Source organism: Mustela putorius, unplaced genomic scaffold, assembly GCF_011764305.1.
Source record: "Mustela putorius furo isolate JIRA1106 unplaced genomic scaffold, ASM1176430v1.1 tig00000228_pilon_pilon_pilon, whole genome shotgun sequence".
Taxonomy (NCBI): domain Eukaryota; kingdom Metazoa; phylum Chordata; class Mammalia; order Carnivora; family Mustelidae; genus Mustela; species Mustela putorius.
This window is the reverse complement of record NW_025421322.1, coordinates 6,645,498-6,660,620: the sequence shown is the minus strand read 5'-3', so window position 1 is coordinate 6,660,620 and position 15,123 is coordinate 6,645,498. Positions and strand designations below refer to the sequence as shown.

The following is a 15,123-nucleotide window of genomic DNA, read 5'->3' as shown; positions in this document are numbered from 1 at the left end:
GCAGAGGCAGCCGCTTAACCGACTAAGCCACCCAGGCGCCCTGCATTTACCTATTCTTGCCTCTGTTTCTGTTGGTGTATATTCCCAGTGCATAGTGACTGCTAGGGCTCTCTCAATAGTGTTGTTTATTGAATTTGTTATATTTATTGTATGAATATAATATAAAATATTATTTTTGTCATATTTTTGCAAATATTTTCCCAGTTTTTCCTTTGCTTTTTAATTTTGTTTTTTTCTTGTAACATACAAAAAACCTGAAATTGATGTGATCCACTTCCAGAGAGTAGTTAAGTAATCACATATATTTTCTCTTGACTTTATAACATCTTACTCTGTAATACAGTTGGGCTCTGTTTAGTACTAAGCACAGAATTTGGTATAAATGTAGTATAGGATAAGTTAGAATTTAATTTAATTTTATTTCATACACTCGGGCAGTTTTTCTAGTTCTCTTTGTTAAGTAAGTCATCCTTCTCCATTGACTTGTGATGTCTCCTTTATTGTATATTAAGAATTTTAAGTGTACTAAAATCTGTTTGGGGGCTATTTTTCTCTTTTCATCAACCTGTCAAATTTCATGCCAAAAAACCTTTTTTTTTTTTTGAGGGGGAGGGGCAGAGGGAGAGGGAGAAGGAGAAAGAGAATCTCAAGCAGGTTCCATGCCCTGCGCAGAGCCTGACTTGGGCCTTAATCTCACAACCCTGAGATCATGACTTGAGTCGAAATCAGGAGTGGGACGCTTAACCAACTGAGCCACATAGGTGCTCCTGAACACTTTTAATTATTATCATTTTTTTTATGTTTTGATAACTAATAAGATAAATTTAATAACTTTCCTATTAAAACTGTTATTGTAAGATTCTGCCCATTTAATCTTCCAGATTAATTTTTAATTGAAATACATTTGACATATAATATGCAAATTAAAGATCTATGACATGTTAATTTTGTACATTTATATATTGTGATATGATTGCCATTGTAGTGATAATTGGCCCCTCTATTACATTGCTTAATTACCCTTTTTTTTTAGTTCAAATAAATAAGTTCTAGTCTCAGATTCTTTTAACTTGTTGGATTGCTTTTTCCCTTTCTCAGCCACATCCAGCCAGTAACTACATCTTATCTCCCTTTGCCTGCGATACCCTTTCCATCTTCCTGCCATTTTTTCCCCATTTGTTGATTACCTTCTTACAAGTTGCAACTCAAAACTTCCCTGACTCTGTTAGATAGAACTGACTACTTTTCCTCTATGTATTCTGTTGAGATTTTGATTGGAATTGCTCTAAACCTCAAAATTAATTTTAGATTAATCTACCTTTGATTTACTCATCTCTGTAATAGGTAGCTAGCTGTCAGTTCTAATCAACACTTTCTTTAACAGCCTTCACAGTTTATTTGAAATTCAGCCTTTGGTAATTTGAAGTATCCTTTTGAGTCCAGTTGGGGAAAATTCTTTGCCTAACAAATCTTCTAAGATTAACTGTTCAAAGCATTTTTTTTTTCCTGATGGTTTCTTCAGGGAATGATAAATAGGAAAATAATCCTTGGAATAACAACCTTTGATTAGAATCTTATCTTTCATTTGCCTTTGGTTTTTGTTGATTTATTTAGAAAAACACAAGCATACTCTGATTTGTAATCTTTTAAGGTGTACATTCCTTCATCCTCCTAGCCCCTTGGTGGCTTACAAAATTGTTTCTTTTTCTTTGTAGTTTAGAAATGTTCACTGACTCTGCCTTGCTTAATTTTATAATCTCTAGCTTAATTTTGTTTGGTACTGCATCATCTTTCTCTGTCTCTGGCCTCTTTCTTTTTTTGTTTTGACTTTTTGCAATTACTTCTGTTGTTTTCAGCTTTATACCATCTGTTCTGTGTTTTGGAATCCTGATTATTGTACATTGGATCTCCCTGATCTGTTCTCTATTTATTTAAAGCTCTATCCCATTTCTTGCATTTGCATAACCATTCTGTTCTCAAGGTATTTCACAAGTTTATTTTCTTCTATGGTTATCTGCAGAGTCATTTCTGCTTTGTACAGCTTCAAATGGCATTATTTTATTTTTTTTAAAGATATTATTTATTTATTTGACAGACAGAGATCACAAGTAGGCAGAGAGGCAGGCAGAGAGAGAGGAGGAAGCAGGCTCCCTGCTGAGCGGAGAGCCCGATGCTCGATCCCAGGACTCTGGGATCATGACCCGAGCCGAAAGCAGAGGCTTTAACCCACTGAGCCACCCAGGCGCCCCTCAAATGGCATTCTTAATTCTTCTTATTTTCATTGCACTGAATTTGTTTTTTTCTTGAGCCATTCTTATTGAATATAAATGTTGTCTTTTTGACACCTCTTTAAGTTTCACCTTTACTTTAAACACTTACTGTTTTCAATCATTTCTTAATTTTTTTAAGACATTAGAAATGAATGAATTTTCATTTCAGCTGTTGCTTTGTTTTCCTTTCCAAGATGATTTTGGTTACAGATTTGTTGTTGTTAATTAATTCATCTTTCATATTGATGAATTAAGATTTGCTGGCACTGAAAAATTTTCATGATAGGTTATTGTAATTGGCATTTTAATGATATTTGAAGGAAAGTAATTCCTGGTACTATGAATCCTTCTTCTAGCTTCCAGAAATTCTGTGTTGCATTCCCAGAACCTAATTTATATGATGCCTGACACATGACAGTGAAAATAGGTGATTAAACATTCTTTAACAATGGTATTTTTCTTCTATTTTAGGGTCTTCATTGTGACTTTGCTTGCCTGATGTTTCAGTACTTAGTAAATAAGCCTTCAGAAGAAAGGGTCAGGGAGATCATTGTTAATGCTGTTGAAATTGAACAGGTAAACAAGGAAGCTTGTATGATTAGCACATCTTTTCCTCTGATGTTTGTACCATTATTATATTGAATTGACTCAGGAAATTGCCACTTGTAGGTCAAAGCAAATATCAGTAATTTTCAACCTGACAGTACCAACAGATGATACATTGCAATTATCATGTCAGCTTATAATTTGGTTTGTAAGTAAATGTTATATGTTAAGCTTTTATGTGTACTAAAATCTGTTTTGGAACTGTTTTTTTCTATCTCATTGATCTATCACGTTTTATGTCATAGCAAACTATTTGAATTATTTTAGCTTTATTTATTTTTTTTTCAGCTACTAAAGGGTAATGACGGTCTCTTGTTTGTTTTGTATTTTCAAAACTGAGCATGGTATCTAGCTTGAAGTTTTCACTAAATTATGTTTATAGAATTAGTAAATCAATGAATTAGTGAATAGTAAAACTTAATAAATAGAATGTAAAAATCTCTAACTACAAAGACGTAGATGTTCCACTTAGGACTTTTTTTTGTATATATCATTTGAAAGAATTAGTTTAAAAGTAAAGTAAATTTTAAAAATATTTTATTATGTTCGGTTAGCCACCATACAATAATGCATTGTTAGTTTTTGATGTAGTGTTCAACAATTCCTTAGTTGTGTACAGCACTCAGTGCTCATTACAACATATGTCCTCCTTAATACCCATCACCCAGTTAGCTCATCCCCCGACCCCCCTCCTTTCTATAACCCTCAGTTTGTTTCCTAAAGTCCAGAGTCTTTCATGGTTTGTCTCCCTCTCGGATTTCTTCCCAGTTTTCCCTCCCTTCCCCTGTGGTCCTCCATGCTATTCCTTATGTTCCACATGAATGAAACCATATGATAATTGTCTTTTGTTGCTTGACTTATTTAGTAAAATAAAATTTTTAAACTTTTAAAAAAAATACTGCATAGTTCAATAGCTGTGGTTTTCACATCTGGAAGGAGAAAATGCATGAAATGCATTTTGGTATTTTTAATCATTTTGAGAATTAAATTCAAATGGTTAATTTTTTTTTAATTTTTAAAAAGATTTTATTTATTAATTTTTTAGAGAAAGTAAGAAAGAGCACACAAGTGGGGAAGTGGGACAGTGGGAGAAGCAATGAGGAGGGAGCCTGATGCGGGACTCGATTTGGGACTCGATCCCACGATCCTGGGATCATGACCTGAAATGAAGGCAGATGCTTGACTGATTAAGCCACCCAGGCACCCTAATGTGCTTATTTTTGCCCTATTAACATATAGCCACTGTCTTTCAATATAGTTGGAGTTCAATTTATCTCCCAACCCCCATATCTGTTTTTATTTTATTCTCATTTTCTTTGCTAAGTGTGTTTCTATCTTTCCCAATTCCCTTCCATAACTATGTGTCCAACAGTGATCATCTTTGGTGAATCTTTTTCCAGATATTTCAGGGCAAAATATCTCATTTTTTCAATGGAGAAAGCCTATGAATTAAGGTTCTATAATGCTACTCTGTAAAATACCAGTAATTTGATAGTTTCAATTTACTTAGGCTATTTAAGAATATGAAATACTGTGAATAGTAATACCCCAAACATTTTTAAACAAATGAATGTTGCGATGTTGAAAGATTTTACCCTAGTATACTTTCCTCAGGAACTTAGATGATTAAAAAAAAAAAATGAAAACCCTATTTTTATTTGGAAAATATTTATTGTTCTATCTCTGTATTTTATTCTGTTTTTGTTAAAATCTTAGGAGTTTTTAACAGAAGCCCTACCAGTTGGCCTCATTGGAATGAATTGTGTTTTGATGAAACAGTATATTGAGTTTGTAGCTGACAGATTACTTGTGGAACTTGGATTCTCAAAGGTAAGGTATTTAAAAATATATTACTACAAGCTAAAATGTTATACCAAGTAAGGCCACTAAAATACTATATTTTATTAAAAGCATTTGTAACATACCTGTCTACTTTTAAAATGTGTGTGACAAACCCTGTTTTGCATAAACAAATTGGTCTTGCAAAATCCTTTGGAACTTGGAATTCATAACAGAAGTAGGAGGCTGATAAATCTTATTAACTGAGCTCAATAAATTACTTATAATAATTGTAGGATTTAATGGGATTATCTTTAAGTAAATAGGATTTATTATGTGTATATATGTTTACCCTCATAAATCCCCATGGGTCAATATTGTAATTTTTATGTTACTATTTTTTAAAAGATTTATTTATTTATTTTAGGGAGTGGGAGAGAGCGCTCAACTGCAGGAAAGGGCAAAGGAAGAGGGAGAGAGAGAGAATCCCCCAGCAGACTCCCCATTGAGCCGTTGAGCGTGAAGGCCACATGGGGCTCAGTCCCAGGACCCTGAGAGCATGACCTAAGCTGAAGTCAAGAGTCTGCTTCTTTTTCTTTTTTTAAAGATTGTATTTATTTATTTGACAGATAGAGATCAGAAGTAGGCAGAGAGAGAGGGAGAAGCAGGCTTCCTGCTGAGCAGAGAGCCTGATGCGGGGCTCGATCCCAGGACCCTCGGATCTTGACCTGAGCCGAAGGCAGAGGCTTAACCCACTGAGCCACCCAGGCGCTCCAAGAATCTGCTTCTTAATCGACTAAGCCTTCCAGGAGTCCCACATTTGTATTTCATTTAAAGCCTATTTACCTTTTATTTGTTTAGTGAGATTAGTTCATCAGAAATTAGTACTTTTATTTTTTTATTTTTAAAAAGATTTATTTATTTGAGAGAGAGAGAGAGAGAGCTAGTGAGCGAGCTTGGTGGGGAGGGGCAGGGGGGAGGGAAAGAATCTTAAGCAGACTCTAAGCCGAGCGCAGAGACCCACACAGGCTCCATCTCATGACCCTGAGATCACAACCTGAGCTGAAACTCAGAGTCAGATACTTAACCAACTGAGCCACCCAGACGCCCCTGAATTTTAAATATGAGTAGTTATTAGGAAGACATTAACTGACATAATTTGACCCCTTGAACTCAGTTGTCTTAAAACTTATTTTTCATTTTGTTTATCAGAAATAATATACCTGAATATCATAAAGAGGTATGCTTCTCATATAACAGATGGAGTCTGCGCTAATCTACCTGGGTTCCAATCCTGGTTCTGCCACTTTCTATCTATAGGACCTCAAGCAAGTTGCTTAACCTCTTATCCCCATTTCTTCATCCATGAAAGGGAGATGATAATAATAATACTTACCACAAAAGATTGTTGATGAGTTGGTATGCGTAAAGCATTTCAAATAGTATCAGACATACAGTAAATGTACACTGGGTCGTCATGTCGTCTTCACCGTAATTGGAACATTCATAGATCTTGACTATGTACTATATATATGATGGTAATTAGAAATTAGAGGTTTTAACTTCTTAGCATGGAACCGTGAGTTTACATTGTATTTAATGAGAAGCGTTATGAAATCCATGATGCTGGAGTAATCATTACCTTTTTCAGTAATGCATTTATGTGCTGGTAACCACAGAAATACCATCATGAAAGAGCCCAATAAGGCAAAGGTTTTTGTAAGATGAACTATAGTTTATTATTTTAGTTATAAAATTCTGTGTTGACTGACAATGAATGGAGAAGTCAAGATTATAATTGCATTAATATGATCTCTTAAATTTATAAATGATATATTTTTTAAAATTGTGTTTGTTCCTAAGTAATACCAATATTTTTGTTACAGGAAAATTAATTTCCTCACTTGAGCCTTAAAGAGAACTCAGTGTGCTTTAACTGACCACCATATCCTCACACTTTTACATCCATGTTCTCCTGCTTTTTAGAAAACTGTGGACTCCTGGGTCTAATTTTCCCTTTGGGACCTGGCTCACTGTAGATCTATAAAACATCCTGCCTACAGAAGAAAACCTAAACGTAGTATGAAAAATCGTTTTTCTACAGGCCTTCAACAAAACTCAATAAATTCCAAAAGGCAGAAATTATATAGACCTTTTAGATTTTAATGCAGTAAAAATAGAAATTAACAATGAAAGATTGACAAAAAATTTTGTCTGCTTAGAAATTAAGAAGCTGTCCTTTAAAATGAGATTAAAATGAAAATATAAAGTAATAGAAAATGTGAACTAAATGATGATAGGGTTACTATATATCAAAATTTATAGAATGTACCCAAATAGATCCTCAAAGGAAAAGTGATAGCCTTGAATGTGTAGATTAAGAAGACAAGACAGTTTAAAATACATGAACCACACTTTGAATTCAAGAAACTTAGAAAAAGAACTGTTCCTCTAATGACAGTTTTTAGCAAAATAAGAGATTACTTAAATTAGCAAATGTTTGTCATTTATACAGAATTCTAAGTAGCCATATTAATGTTTTCAACTTCTCTTTTGGTTTGGGATTAGTCAACAAATGTTTGAGTGCTTCAGTGGGTCAAAACAAGCCACTTAATTTATTTTTTGGTATTATTGAAATGTAGTTGACATACAGTGTGATACTAGTTTCAGATGTACAATTGTCTGATGGTTCCATACATTACCCAGTGCTCCCCACGAGAAGTGTGTTACCACTTGTCACCATACAGTGTTATTATCATAGCATTGACTATATTCCCTATGTTGTACTTTTCATCTCCAGGACTGACTTATTTTATAACTGAAAATTTGTACCTTTAATTCCCTTCACATATTTCACCCATCTTCCCCCCTTCCCCTCTCTGGCAGTCACCAGTTTGTTCTCTGTATTTATGAGTCTGTTTCTGATTTTTTGTTTGTTTATATGTTTTGTTTTTCTTAGATTCCACATAGGAATGAAATCATATGGTATTTCTCTTTCTCTGATTTATTCCACTTATGGTAATTCCCTCTAGGTCCATCCATGTTGTCACAGATGGCAGGGTCTCATTCTTTTTTTTTTTTTTTTTAAGATTTTATTTATTTGAGAGAGAGCATGAGGAAGAGATCAGGAATGGGGGTGGGGAGGGCTGAGGGAGAGGGAGGAGCCGATTCTGCACTGAGCAGGGAGCCCCAAGGGCGGATTCGATCCCCGGACCTGGGAATCATAACCTGAGCTGAAGGCAGACACTTAACCAACTGAGCCACCCAGGAGCCCAGATCTCATTCATTTTTATGCTGAGTAATATTTGTGTGTGTGTGTGTGTGTGTGTGTACATACATAGTATATCTTCCTTATCCATTCTTCTGTTGATAGACCCTTGGGATATATTCACACATCTACTACTGTTGTAAATAATGCTGCAGTAAACGTAGGGATGCATATATCTTTCCAGATTTCTGTTTTTGTTTCCTTTGGGTAAATACTCTGTAGTGGAATTACTGGATCATATGGTATTTCTCTTTTTAAGTTTTCGAGGAACCTCCATATGGTTTTCACCAGTGGCTGCAACAGTTTACATTCTCCAGCTACAATGCCTGAGAGTTTCCCTTTTCTCCACATCCACACCAATGCTTGCTATTTCTTGTCTTTTTTTAAGAAATGTTTTTATTTAGTTATTAGAGAGAGCATGAGCAGGGGTTGGGGGTGCCCTGAGGAGGGACAGAGGGAGAAGGAGAAGCAGATTCCCAACTGAGCAGGGAACCTGATGTGAGACTCCATCCCAGGACCCTGGAATTATGACCTGAGCCAAAGGCAGGTGCTTAACCAACTGAGCCACGCAGGTCCCCTATTTCTGGCCTTTTTGGTACTAAATATTGTGACAGGTGTGAGGTGATATCTCATTGTGGTTTTGTTTTTGCATTTCCTTGATGACTAGTGAGTGATGTTGACCATTTTTTCAAGTGTTGGTTGAACATCTGATATCTTCTTTGGAAAAGTGTCTCGCTTCTCTGCCCATTTATCCCCCCTCTGGCCATTTTTAAAATCAGATGATTTGTTGTTTGGATGTTGTATACATTCTTTAGATGTTTTGGATATTAACCCTTTATTGGATACATCAAATATATAAAATATTTACAGATGTTTTCTCCCATTCTGTAGGTTGCGTTTTTGTTTTATTGATGGTCTCCTTTGCTGTAGTCTTAATAGTTTATTTTTGCTTGTGTTTCTCTTGCATAGGAGATATATTCATATTTATGTTGCTAAAGCTAAATTCCAAGACATTACTGCCTTTTTTTTTTTTAAAGGAGTTTTATGGTTTCAGGTCTCACATTTAGATCTTTCATCCATTTTGAGTTCATTTTTGTGTTTGGTGAAGGAAAGTAGTTCAGTTTCATTCTTTTGGCATGCAGCTGTCCAGTTTTCCCAGCACTATTTATTGAAAAGACTACCTTTTCCTCATTATATATTCTTACCTCCTTTGTCGCAGATTAATTGGGCATATGAACATGGTTTATTTCTTTATTTCTTGACTCTTTCCTGTATTATTGATCAAATTATCTCTTTGTTGTGCCAGTACCCTATTGTTTTGATTACCAAAGCTTTCTAGTATATCTTGAAATCTGAGATTGTGATACTTCCAGCTTTGCTTTTCTTTCTCAAGATTGCTTTAGCTATTTAGCCTTTTTTGGTTCCATACAATTTTTAGGATGATTCAAGTTATGTGAAAAATACATGCACTTAATTAACTTAATTTTAGTTACTTTGTCCATGCCATGGATGATTTATTTTTTTAAATAAATTTTCAAAAGATTTTATTTATTTATTTGGCAGAGAGACAGCGAGAGAGGGAACACAAGCAGGAGGAGTGGGAGAGGGAGAAGCAGGCTTCCTGCTGATGTGGGGCTCAATCCCAGGACCCTGGGATCATGACCGGAGCCAAAGGCAGACACTAAATGACTGAGCCACCCAGGCACCCTGCCATAGATGATTTAAATCAGGTTTTTTGGAAGGCTCCAGTTTTAAAATGCAGTAAATCTGTAACTATTGGTTCAGTGCTTTTTTCACTATATCCTGCTAGTTCTAATTTTCACTCCCTCTTAGCGCATTATTTCTGACAGGCAATGTCATTGAATTCTGTAACTCAACTACACACAACATTTGATCTTTTGTTGAAAAAATATATATATATGTATGTATATATATGTATATGTAATATTTTATTAAGATATCAAGCTTTTTATTAAGCTTCATTAAAAGTCACAGAGCATGCAATTTCCTTTTTAACAAACGTATAGTTCAGTGGTTTTCAGTATATTCAGAGGTGTACAACTGTCACAACAATCTGTTTCAGAGTATTTTTAGCACCCCACAAAGAAACTGTACTCATTAGCCATCAGCCAAATAATACTCTAAACCAAATTTTATTTATCCATTTATCAGTTGATGGACATTTCAGTAGTTTGGGCCATTAAGAATAATGCAAATAGGGGGCACCATTAGGCTAATGGGCTAATGGCTCAGGTCATGATCCCAGAGTCCTGGGGTCGAGCCCCACATTGGGCTCTCTGCTCAGCAGGGAGCCTGCTTCCCCCCCCCCTCTCTGCCTGCCTCTCTGCCTACTTGTGATCGCTGTCTGATGAATAAATAAATAAATAAATAAATAAAATTTTTAAAAAAGAATAATGCAAATAGGAACATTCACTTATAAGTGTTTGTGTGGACAGTGTTTTCATTTCTCTGGGATATGTAACTACAAGTGAAATTGCTACATCCTGTGGTAGCTGTTTTTAATTATTAAGAGGAAGTGACAAACTGTTTTTCAAAGCAACTGCACCATTTTACATCCGGTAGGGGCTTGTTTCTGCGCATCTTCGCCAACACGTCTGATGCATCTTTTTTGTTATAGCCGTCCTAGTGGGTGTGAAGTAGTGTTTCATTGCAGTCTTGATTCGCATTCTCACTAATGAGTAATGATTTTGAGCATCTTTCCGGTGTTTCTTGGCTTTTGTATACCTTCTTTAGAGAAATATCTGTTTGTTGATTCAGACCCTTTACCCATTTTTAATTGGGTTATTTGAAAATATTCTTATCTGTGGTGTCCATAATCCCTGCTGGAATTCTCCTAAATTTAAAAATCCTATTTTATTGCCCCTCATGGATCACTGAAATGTTTCATGGTTTTTCATCAAGCTGTGTCGCCAAGTCTGCTTCTTGAATTCAGAAGTAGTGGAAAAGCTTCTTGTTAACATATATTCCACTTTTGGGGGTGCGTGGGTGGCTCAGTGGGTTAAAGCCTCTGCCTTTGGCTCAGGTCATGCATGATCCCAAAATCCTGGGATCGAGCCACATCGGGCTCTCTGCTCAGCAGGGAGTCTGCTTCCCTTCTTCTCTCTCTGCCTGCCTCTCTGCCTACTTGTGATCTCTGTCAAATAAATAAATAAAACCTTAAAAAAAAAAAACCATAAATTTCCACTTATAGTTCGGAGACATCTATAGATAGTATTTATTCTCTTTTCTCATCACGGTCCCTTAACATCAATGGGTTAATTATCTGTTAAGAACTGAGAAACATGGTAAGGTTCACAGTACATTTTTGGTAATTCAGTATTTTGTAGTATCATGTCTGTGTGACCCCCTAATGGTTTTAACTGTGAAAAGGTCTATAATGTCAATCGTGTATTGGATCTTTCAAGCTGCAAAAACATTTTAGTTTGATTGGTATTAAATCTTTCATTTCTACGGTAATATATGTCTTCTTCCTACTTCTTAAAATACCAGAGATGCTAATGTAGTTTCTTAAAGTTAGTAGGTGATCTCAATTGTGTTACAACTAATCAGCCTTGATTAACTCTAGGACCTTCTGGAATCACGGATCCTACAGGTGACTAGGCAGGTGTTAGGAGACTTGAGCTTGTTAGTTATCTGTTCTTCTTGTGGATGTGATTTGGCTTCTTCAGAATGTCTAATAACATGTCTTCTCTTTTTAGGTTTTTCAGGCAGAAAATCCCTTTGATTTTATGGAAAACATTTCTTTGGAAGGGAAAACAAATTTCTTTGAGAAACGAGTGGCAGAGTATCAACGTTTTGCAGTCATGGCAGAAACCACAGATAACGTCTTCACCTTGGATGCAGATTTTTAAAACACTTCCCATATATAAACCTATCACTGGCAGACAGCAGTCTGTTTTTCTTTGTTTAAAGAAAACCCCACCAAACTTAAAGTACCTCCTTTAGGGAATAGAAGTTTGCTCAAGAGGAAGTCTAAAACCAAACTTCAAATCAAGTTGGATTTATATAAATACACTCTAATTTTCTTGTTGAACAACCAGCTTGTGACTTAAATGCTTTTGTTGTATCACTAAAATATAAGATGGTACTATGTGGGGGTTAAGAGCATGAGGTGAGGGGTCAGATATGAGTTTGACATTCTGCCCTTACTACTTGTGTGATTCTTGGCAAGTCAATTAATCTCTCTAAATCTCAGTGTATGTATCTTTAAAGTGAATGTAATAGTAGGTCCTAAATTTATCACATGGAAATGAGGATTAAGCCACAAAATAAATGCTTAGTCAATATTACCACCACCACTATTACTATTATGACTTACTAATAGTGTTAATTATGGTGTTGTTGTGATAAAATGCTCCCCTGTCTTCCAAGTAATTGTGATTCTGGGTCTTAAGATCTAGATTAAATCTTTGTTTGAAATAATGTTTGAGGGAGAATACAAGGATTTCATTTAAGAGATTATAATTCTCATTAACTTGAGAATAACTTCTTTGGATTCCTCAGCATGTGGTAAAGGAAATTTAGTTCTTAGTTGTTTTGGGCAGGATACTTAGGAAGTGGAATTCAGGAGGTTATCCTGGCAGTCGACCTTGTAAGTAAAGTGATTCTCCTCCTTTGGAAGTCAAAATGATCACTATTGCCATAGTCCTGAAATGTTTAAAGCCCAGGTGAATTAGCTAGAATAGCATTTCCCAAAGAGTATTCTAAGAGCTGTTAGCCCCTCTAGATATTTTGAGGGGAAAGAAAAGGGATTCTGTGGTCAGATGAATCTGGGGAATGTTTGTCTTCCCTTCCTCTTTAGAACATATAGTCAGTACATCAAGGATAGAGAAATTCTAAGTATGTAAGCTTACTCCCCCCCAGCCAACTTTCTTAATACAAATACAAATAGGAAATGTTCACCTGTTAACATCTCATCCAACTGGTGTTCCTCAGAACATAGCTTGGAAAAAGTTGGCCTTGAACCATTTTACACTTAGGGGAAGGAGTTGGGGACTGAGTTCAGGAGACCTGGTGGGGATTACTGACCCATTTGTATTTGTGCTAAGCTGAGTAATGCTCCTGAGACTGACCTCAGCTGTGCTTCTTTAATACTCTTTAAACTCTTATGCTGTTACAAGGTAGAGTCCAAATAATGGAACTATGCCTCCTGCACAGCAGCAGATGGCAAGGGAGACAAAGGTCTCTGCCGACGCTGAGCAAGGAGAGGCCGGGAACCCCTCATTATCATTAGGAAGAATCAAGAAGTAGCCTGGGCCCCCAAAACAGTGTGGTTCTCCACTTACAGCAACTTTTTATAAAATTCTGCAACCTGGAATTTAGAGATTTTTCACTTTGCCTAAATGTTTGCTTCATTTATTCAGCAGTGATCTAACTGACTTTGTGAAACTTGGAGTTCTCGAGCAGGTGCAAGAGGAGCAGGTCATAACTTCGTTAGGGAGAGGTCAGAAACTTGATATATTTCCGCCTATGACAATGCCATGTATTTGTTCAGTTTTTCAGTTTGTTCTGTGTTGCAGAGTTGGCCAGCTGTTTTTATGTCTTCTCAGGGGATCCCACAACAGCCTTGGGAGCTTGAAGAGCAGCTAGTATTGACATTTTACTAATGGGAGAGAGTGAGGCTCAGAGAAGTTAAATGTCTTGGCCACGATCTGCTCGTATCACTGTCCCTACAGTAGAATTCTTTTTTCTTAGAGATTATCATCTTTTTTGTGTTTAGTCCCTTACATCCATCTTCATGTGATTTTGTCTGTTTCCTCATTCAAGTATCATGTACTTTATTACGGTGTTATATAAATTATTTAACTATATTCAGATAGTGTGTTAAAAGATGTGCCTACTACTATACTGAACACTGAACGTTTAAAACTAACAATATCTGCAGTGATATCAGAATGAAAGAAAAATGTTTTCAGTGCATATTCCCTTTGTTTGGAATCCAGATCTTTCTCATAGGTTATGGCAGGTGCCTTAATATGAAGCTTATTTATAGTAGCAATAAACCTAATTCTATCGAGATGAAGAAGTTTTATTACTGAAATACTGGATTTTTAATACACTGGTTTATTATATTCGGTGTTCTAGATCCTTTTCCAGGCCTCTAGGTTACATATTTATTTATTATGTTTAGTACTTTGGCTCTTAGCTCTTAAGGAATGAAGCAATTGTGGAATCTCTTTTTAATATTATCTTGCAAGTAAAGAAAAAAATTTAGAGTATGTTTACAACTTCTTTTTTTAATAGCACATATATTCAGATCATGGTTACAGTAGTCAAGTTCATTATTTAGGAATATAAAAACTTGTAGTTCATGACAGATTGCAGTTATTAAACATATTTCATTGTAGTATGCAGAATCATGACTTGGAAAAACTTTGGAAGACAGACCCAGTACTTTCAGATAAGCCTGTTCTGTTGTTCAGTTATGTACAGTAATAAACAATTGTTTTTACATACAAGCTTACTTGAGTCCTGTCTTCATTGTCTCATTTTGGAACATCAGATTTTTCTGCTGCTTTTTGCCATTTTGTTTTTTATTCATAAAAAAGTGATTACAGTTGACTGTTGAACAACATGGGAGTTAGGGGCACCAATCCCCACCCCCCACAGTTGAAAATCTACATGTAGCCTTTGATTCCCCCAAAACTTAACTACTAATAGCCTCCTGTTGAGCAGAAGCCTTACCAATAACACAGTCAATTAACATGTATTTTGTGTGTAGTATATATGATATACTGCATTTTACAATAAAGTAAGTTAGAATAAAATGTTATTAAGGAAGTTGTAAGGAAGAGAAAATACACTTACAGTACTGTCCCCTATTGAAAAAAATCTGCATGTAAGTGGACACATGCAGGTCAAACCCATATTGTTCAAGGGTCAACTGTATTGAGAAATCATACCAGTTTGTGTATTTTAAAAATACTTTATTTGATATTCAGAATTTTGCATTTACCTTTAAATATGCTAACATCAGTGTCATGGAATCCCCAAATTGCATTTGTACAGATTAAGCTAACGGCTAAATGTCACTAACTGATTTTCAGTGATAAATCTGCTCTTGGGCTGCATGAAAGCCAGCTTAGACCTATAATCAGGTTTATGTTTTTCCACTAAATTGAGTGAATTGGCAGCCAACTCAGGAACTCCTGCTCGGCGGACTCTCTATGAGTGGCACAG

At 35.7% G+C, this 15,123-nt stretch overlaps 1 protein-coding gene across 2 annotated transcripts in view; it reads left to right on the top strand.

Annotated features, from left to right (window-relative positions):
• The window catches only part of RRM2B (ribonucleotide reductase regulatory TP53 inducible subunit M2B), a 38,025-nt gene extending 23,623 nt beyond the window's left edge, over positions 1-14,402 (top strand). For both annotated transcript variants that reach the window (XM_004768875.3, XM_004768876.3), the window contains 3 exons: positions 2,742-2,846; positions 4,593-4,706; positions 11,643-14,402. In XM_004768875.3, coding sequence (XP_004768932.1) covers positions 2,742-2,846; positions 4,593-4,706; positions 11,643-11,795 — 372 coding nt within the window. In that variant the 3' untranslated portion in view covers positions 11,796-14,402. The remainder of the gene's footprint in view (positions 1-2,741; positions 2,847-4,592; positions 4,707-11,642) is intronic.
• Positions 14,403-15,123: the final 721 nt, after the last annotated feature.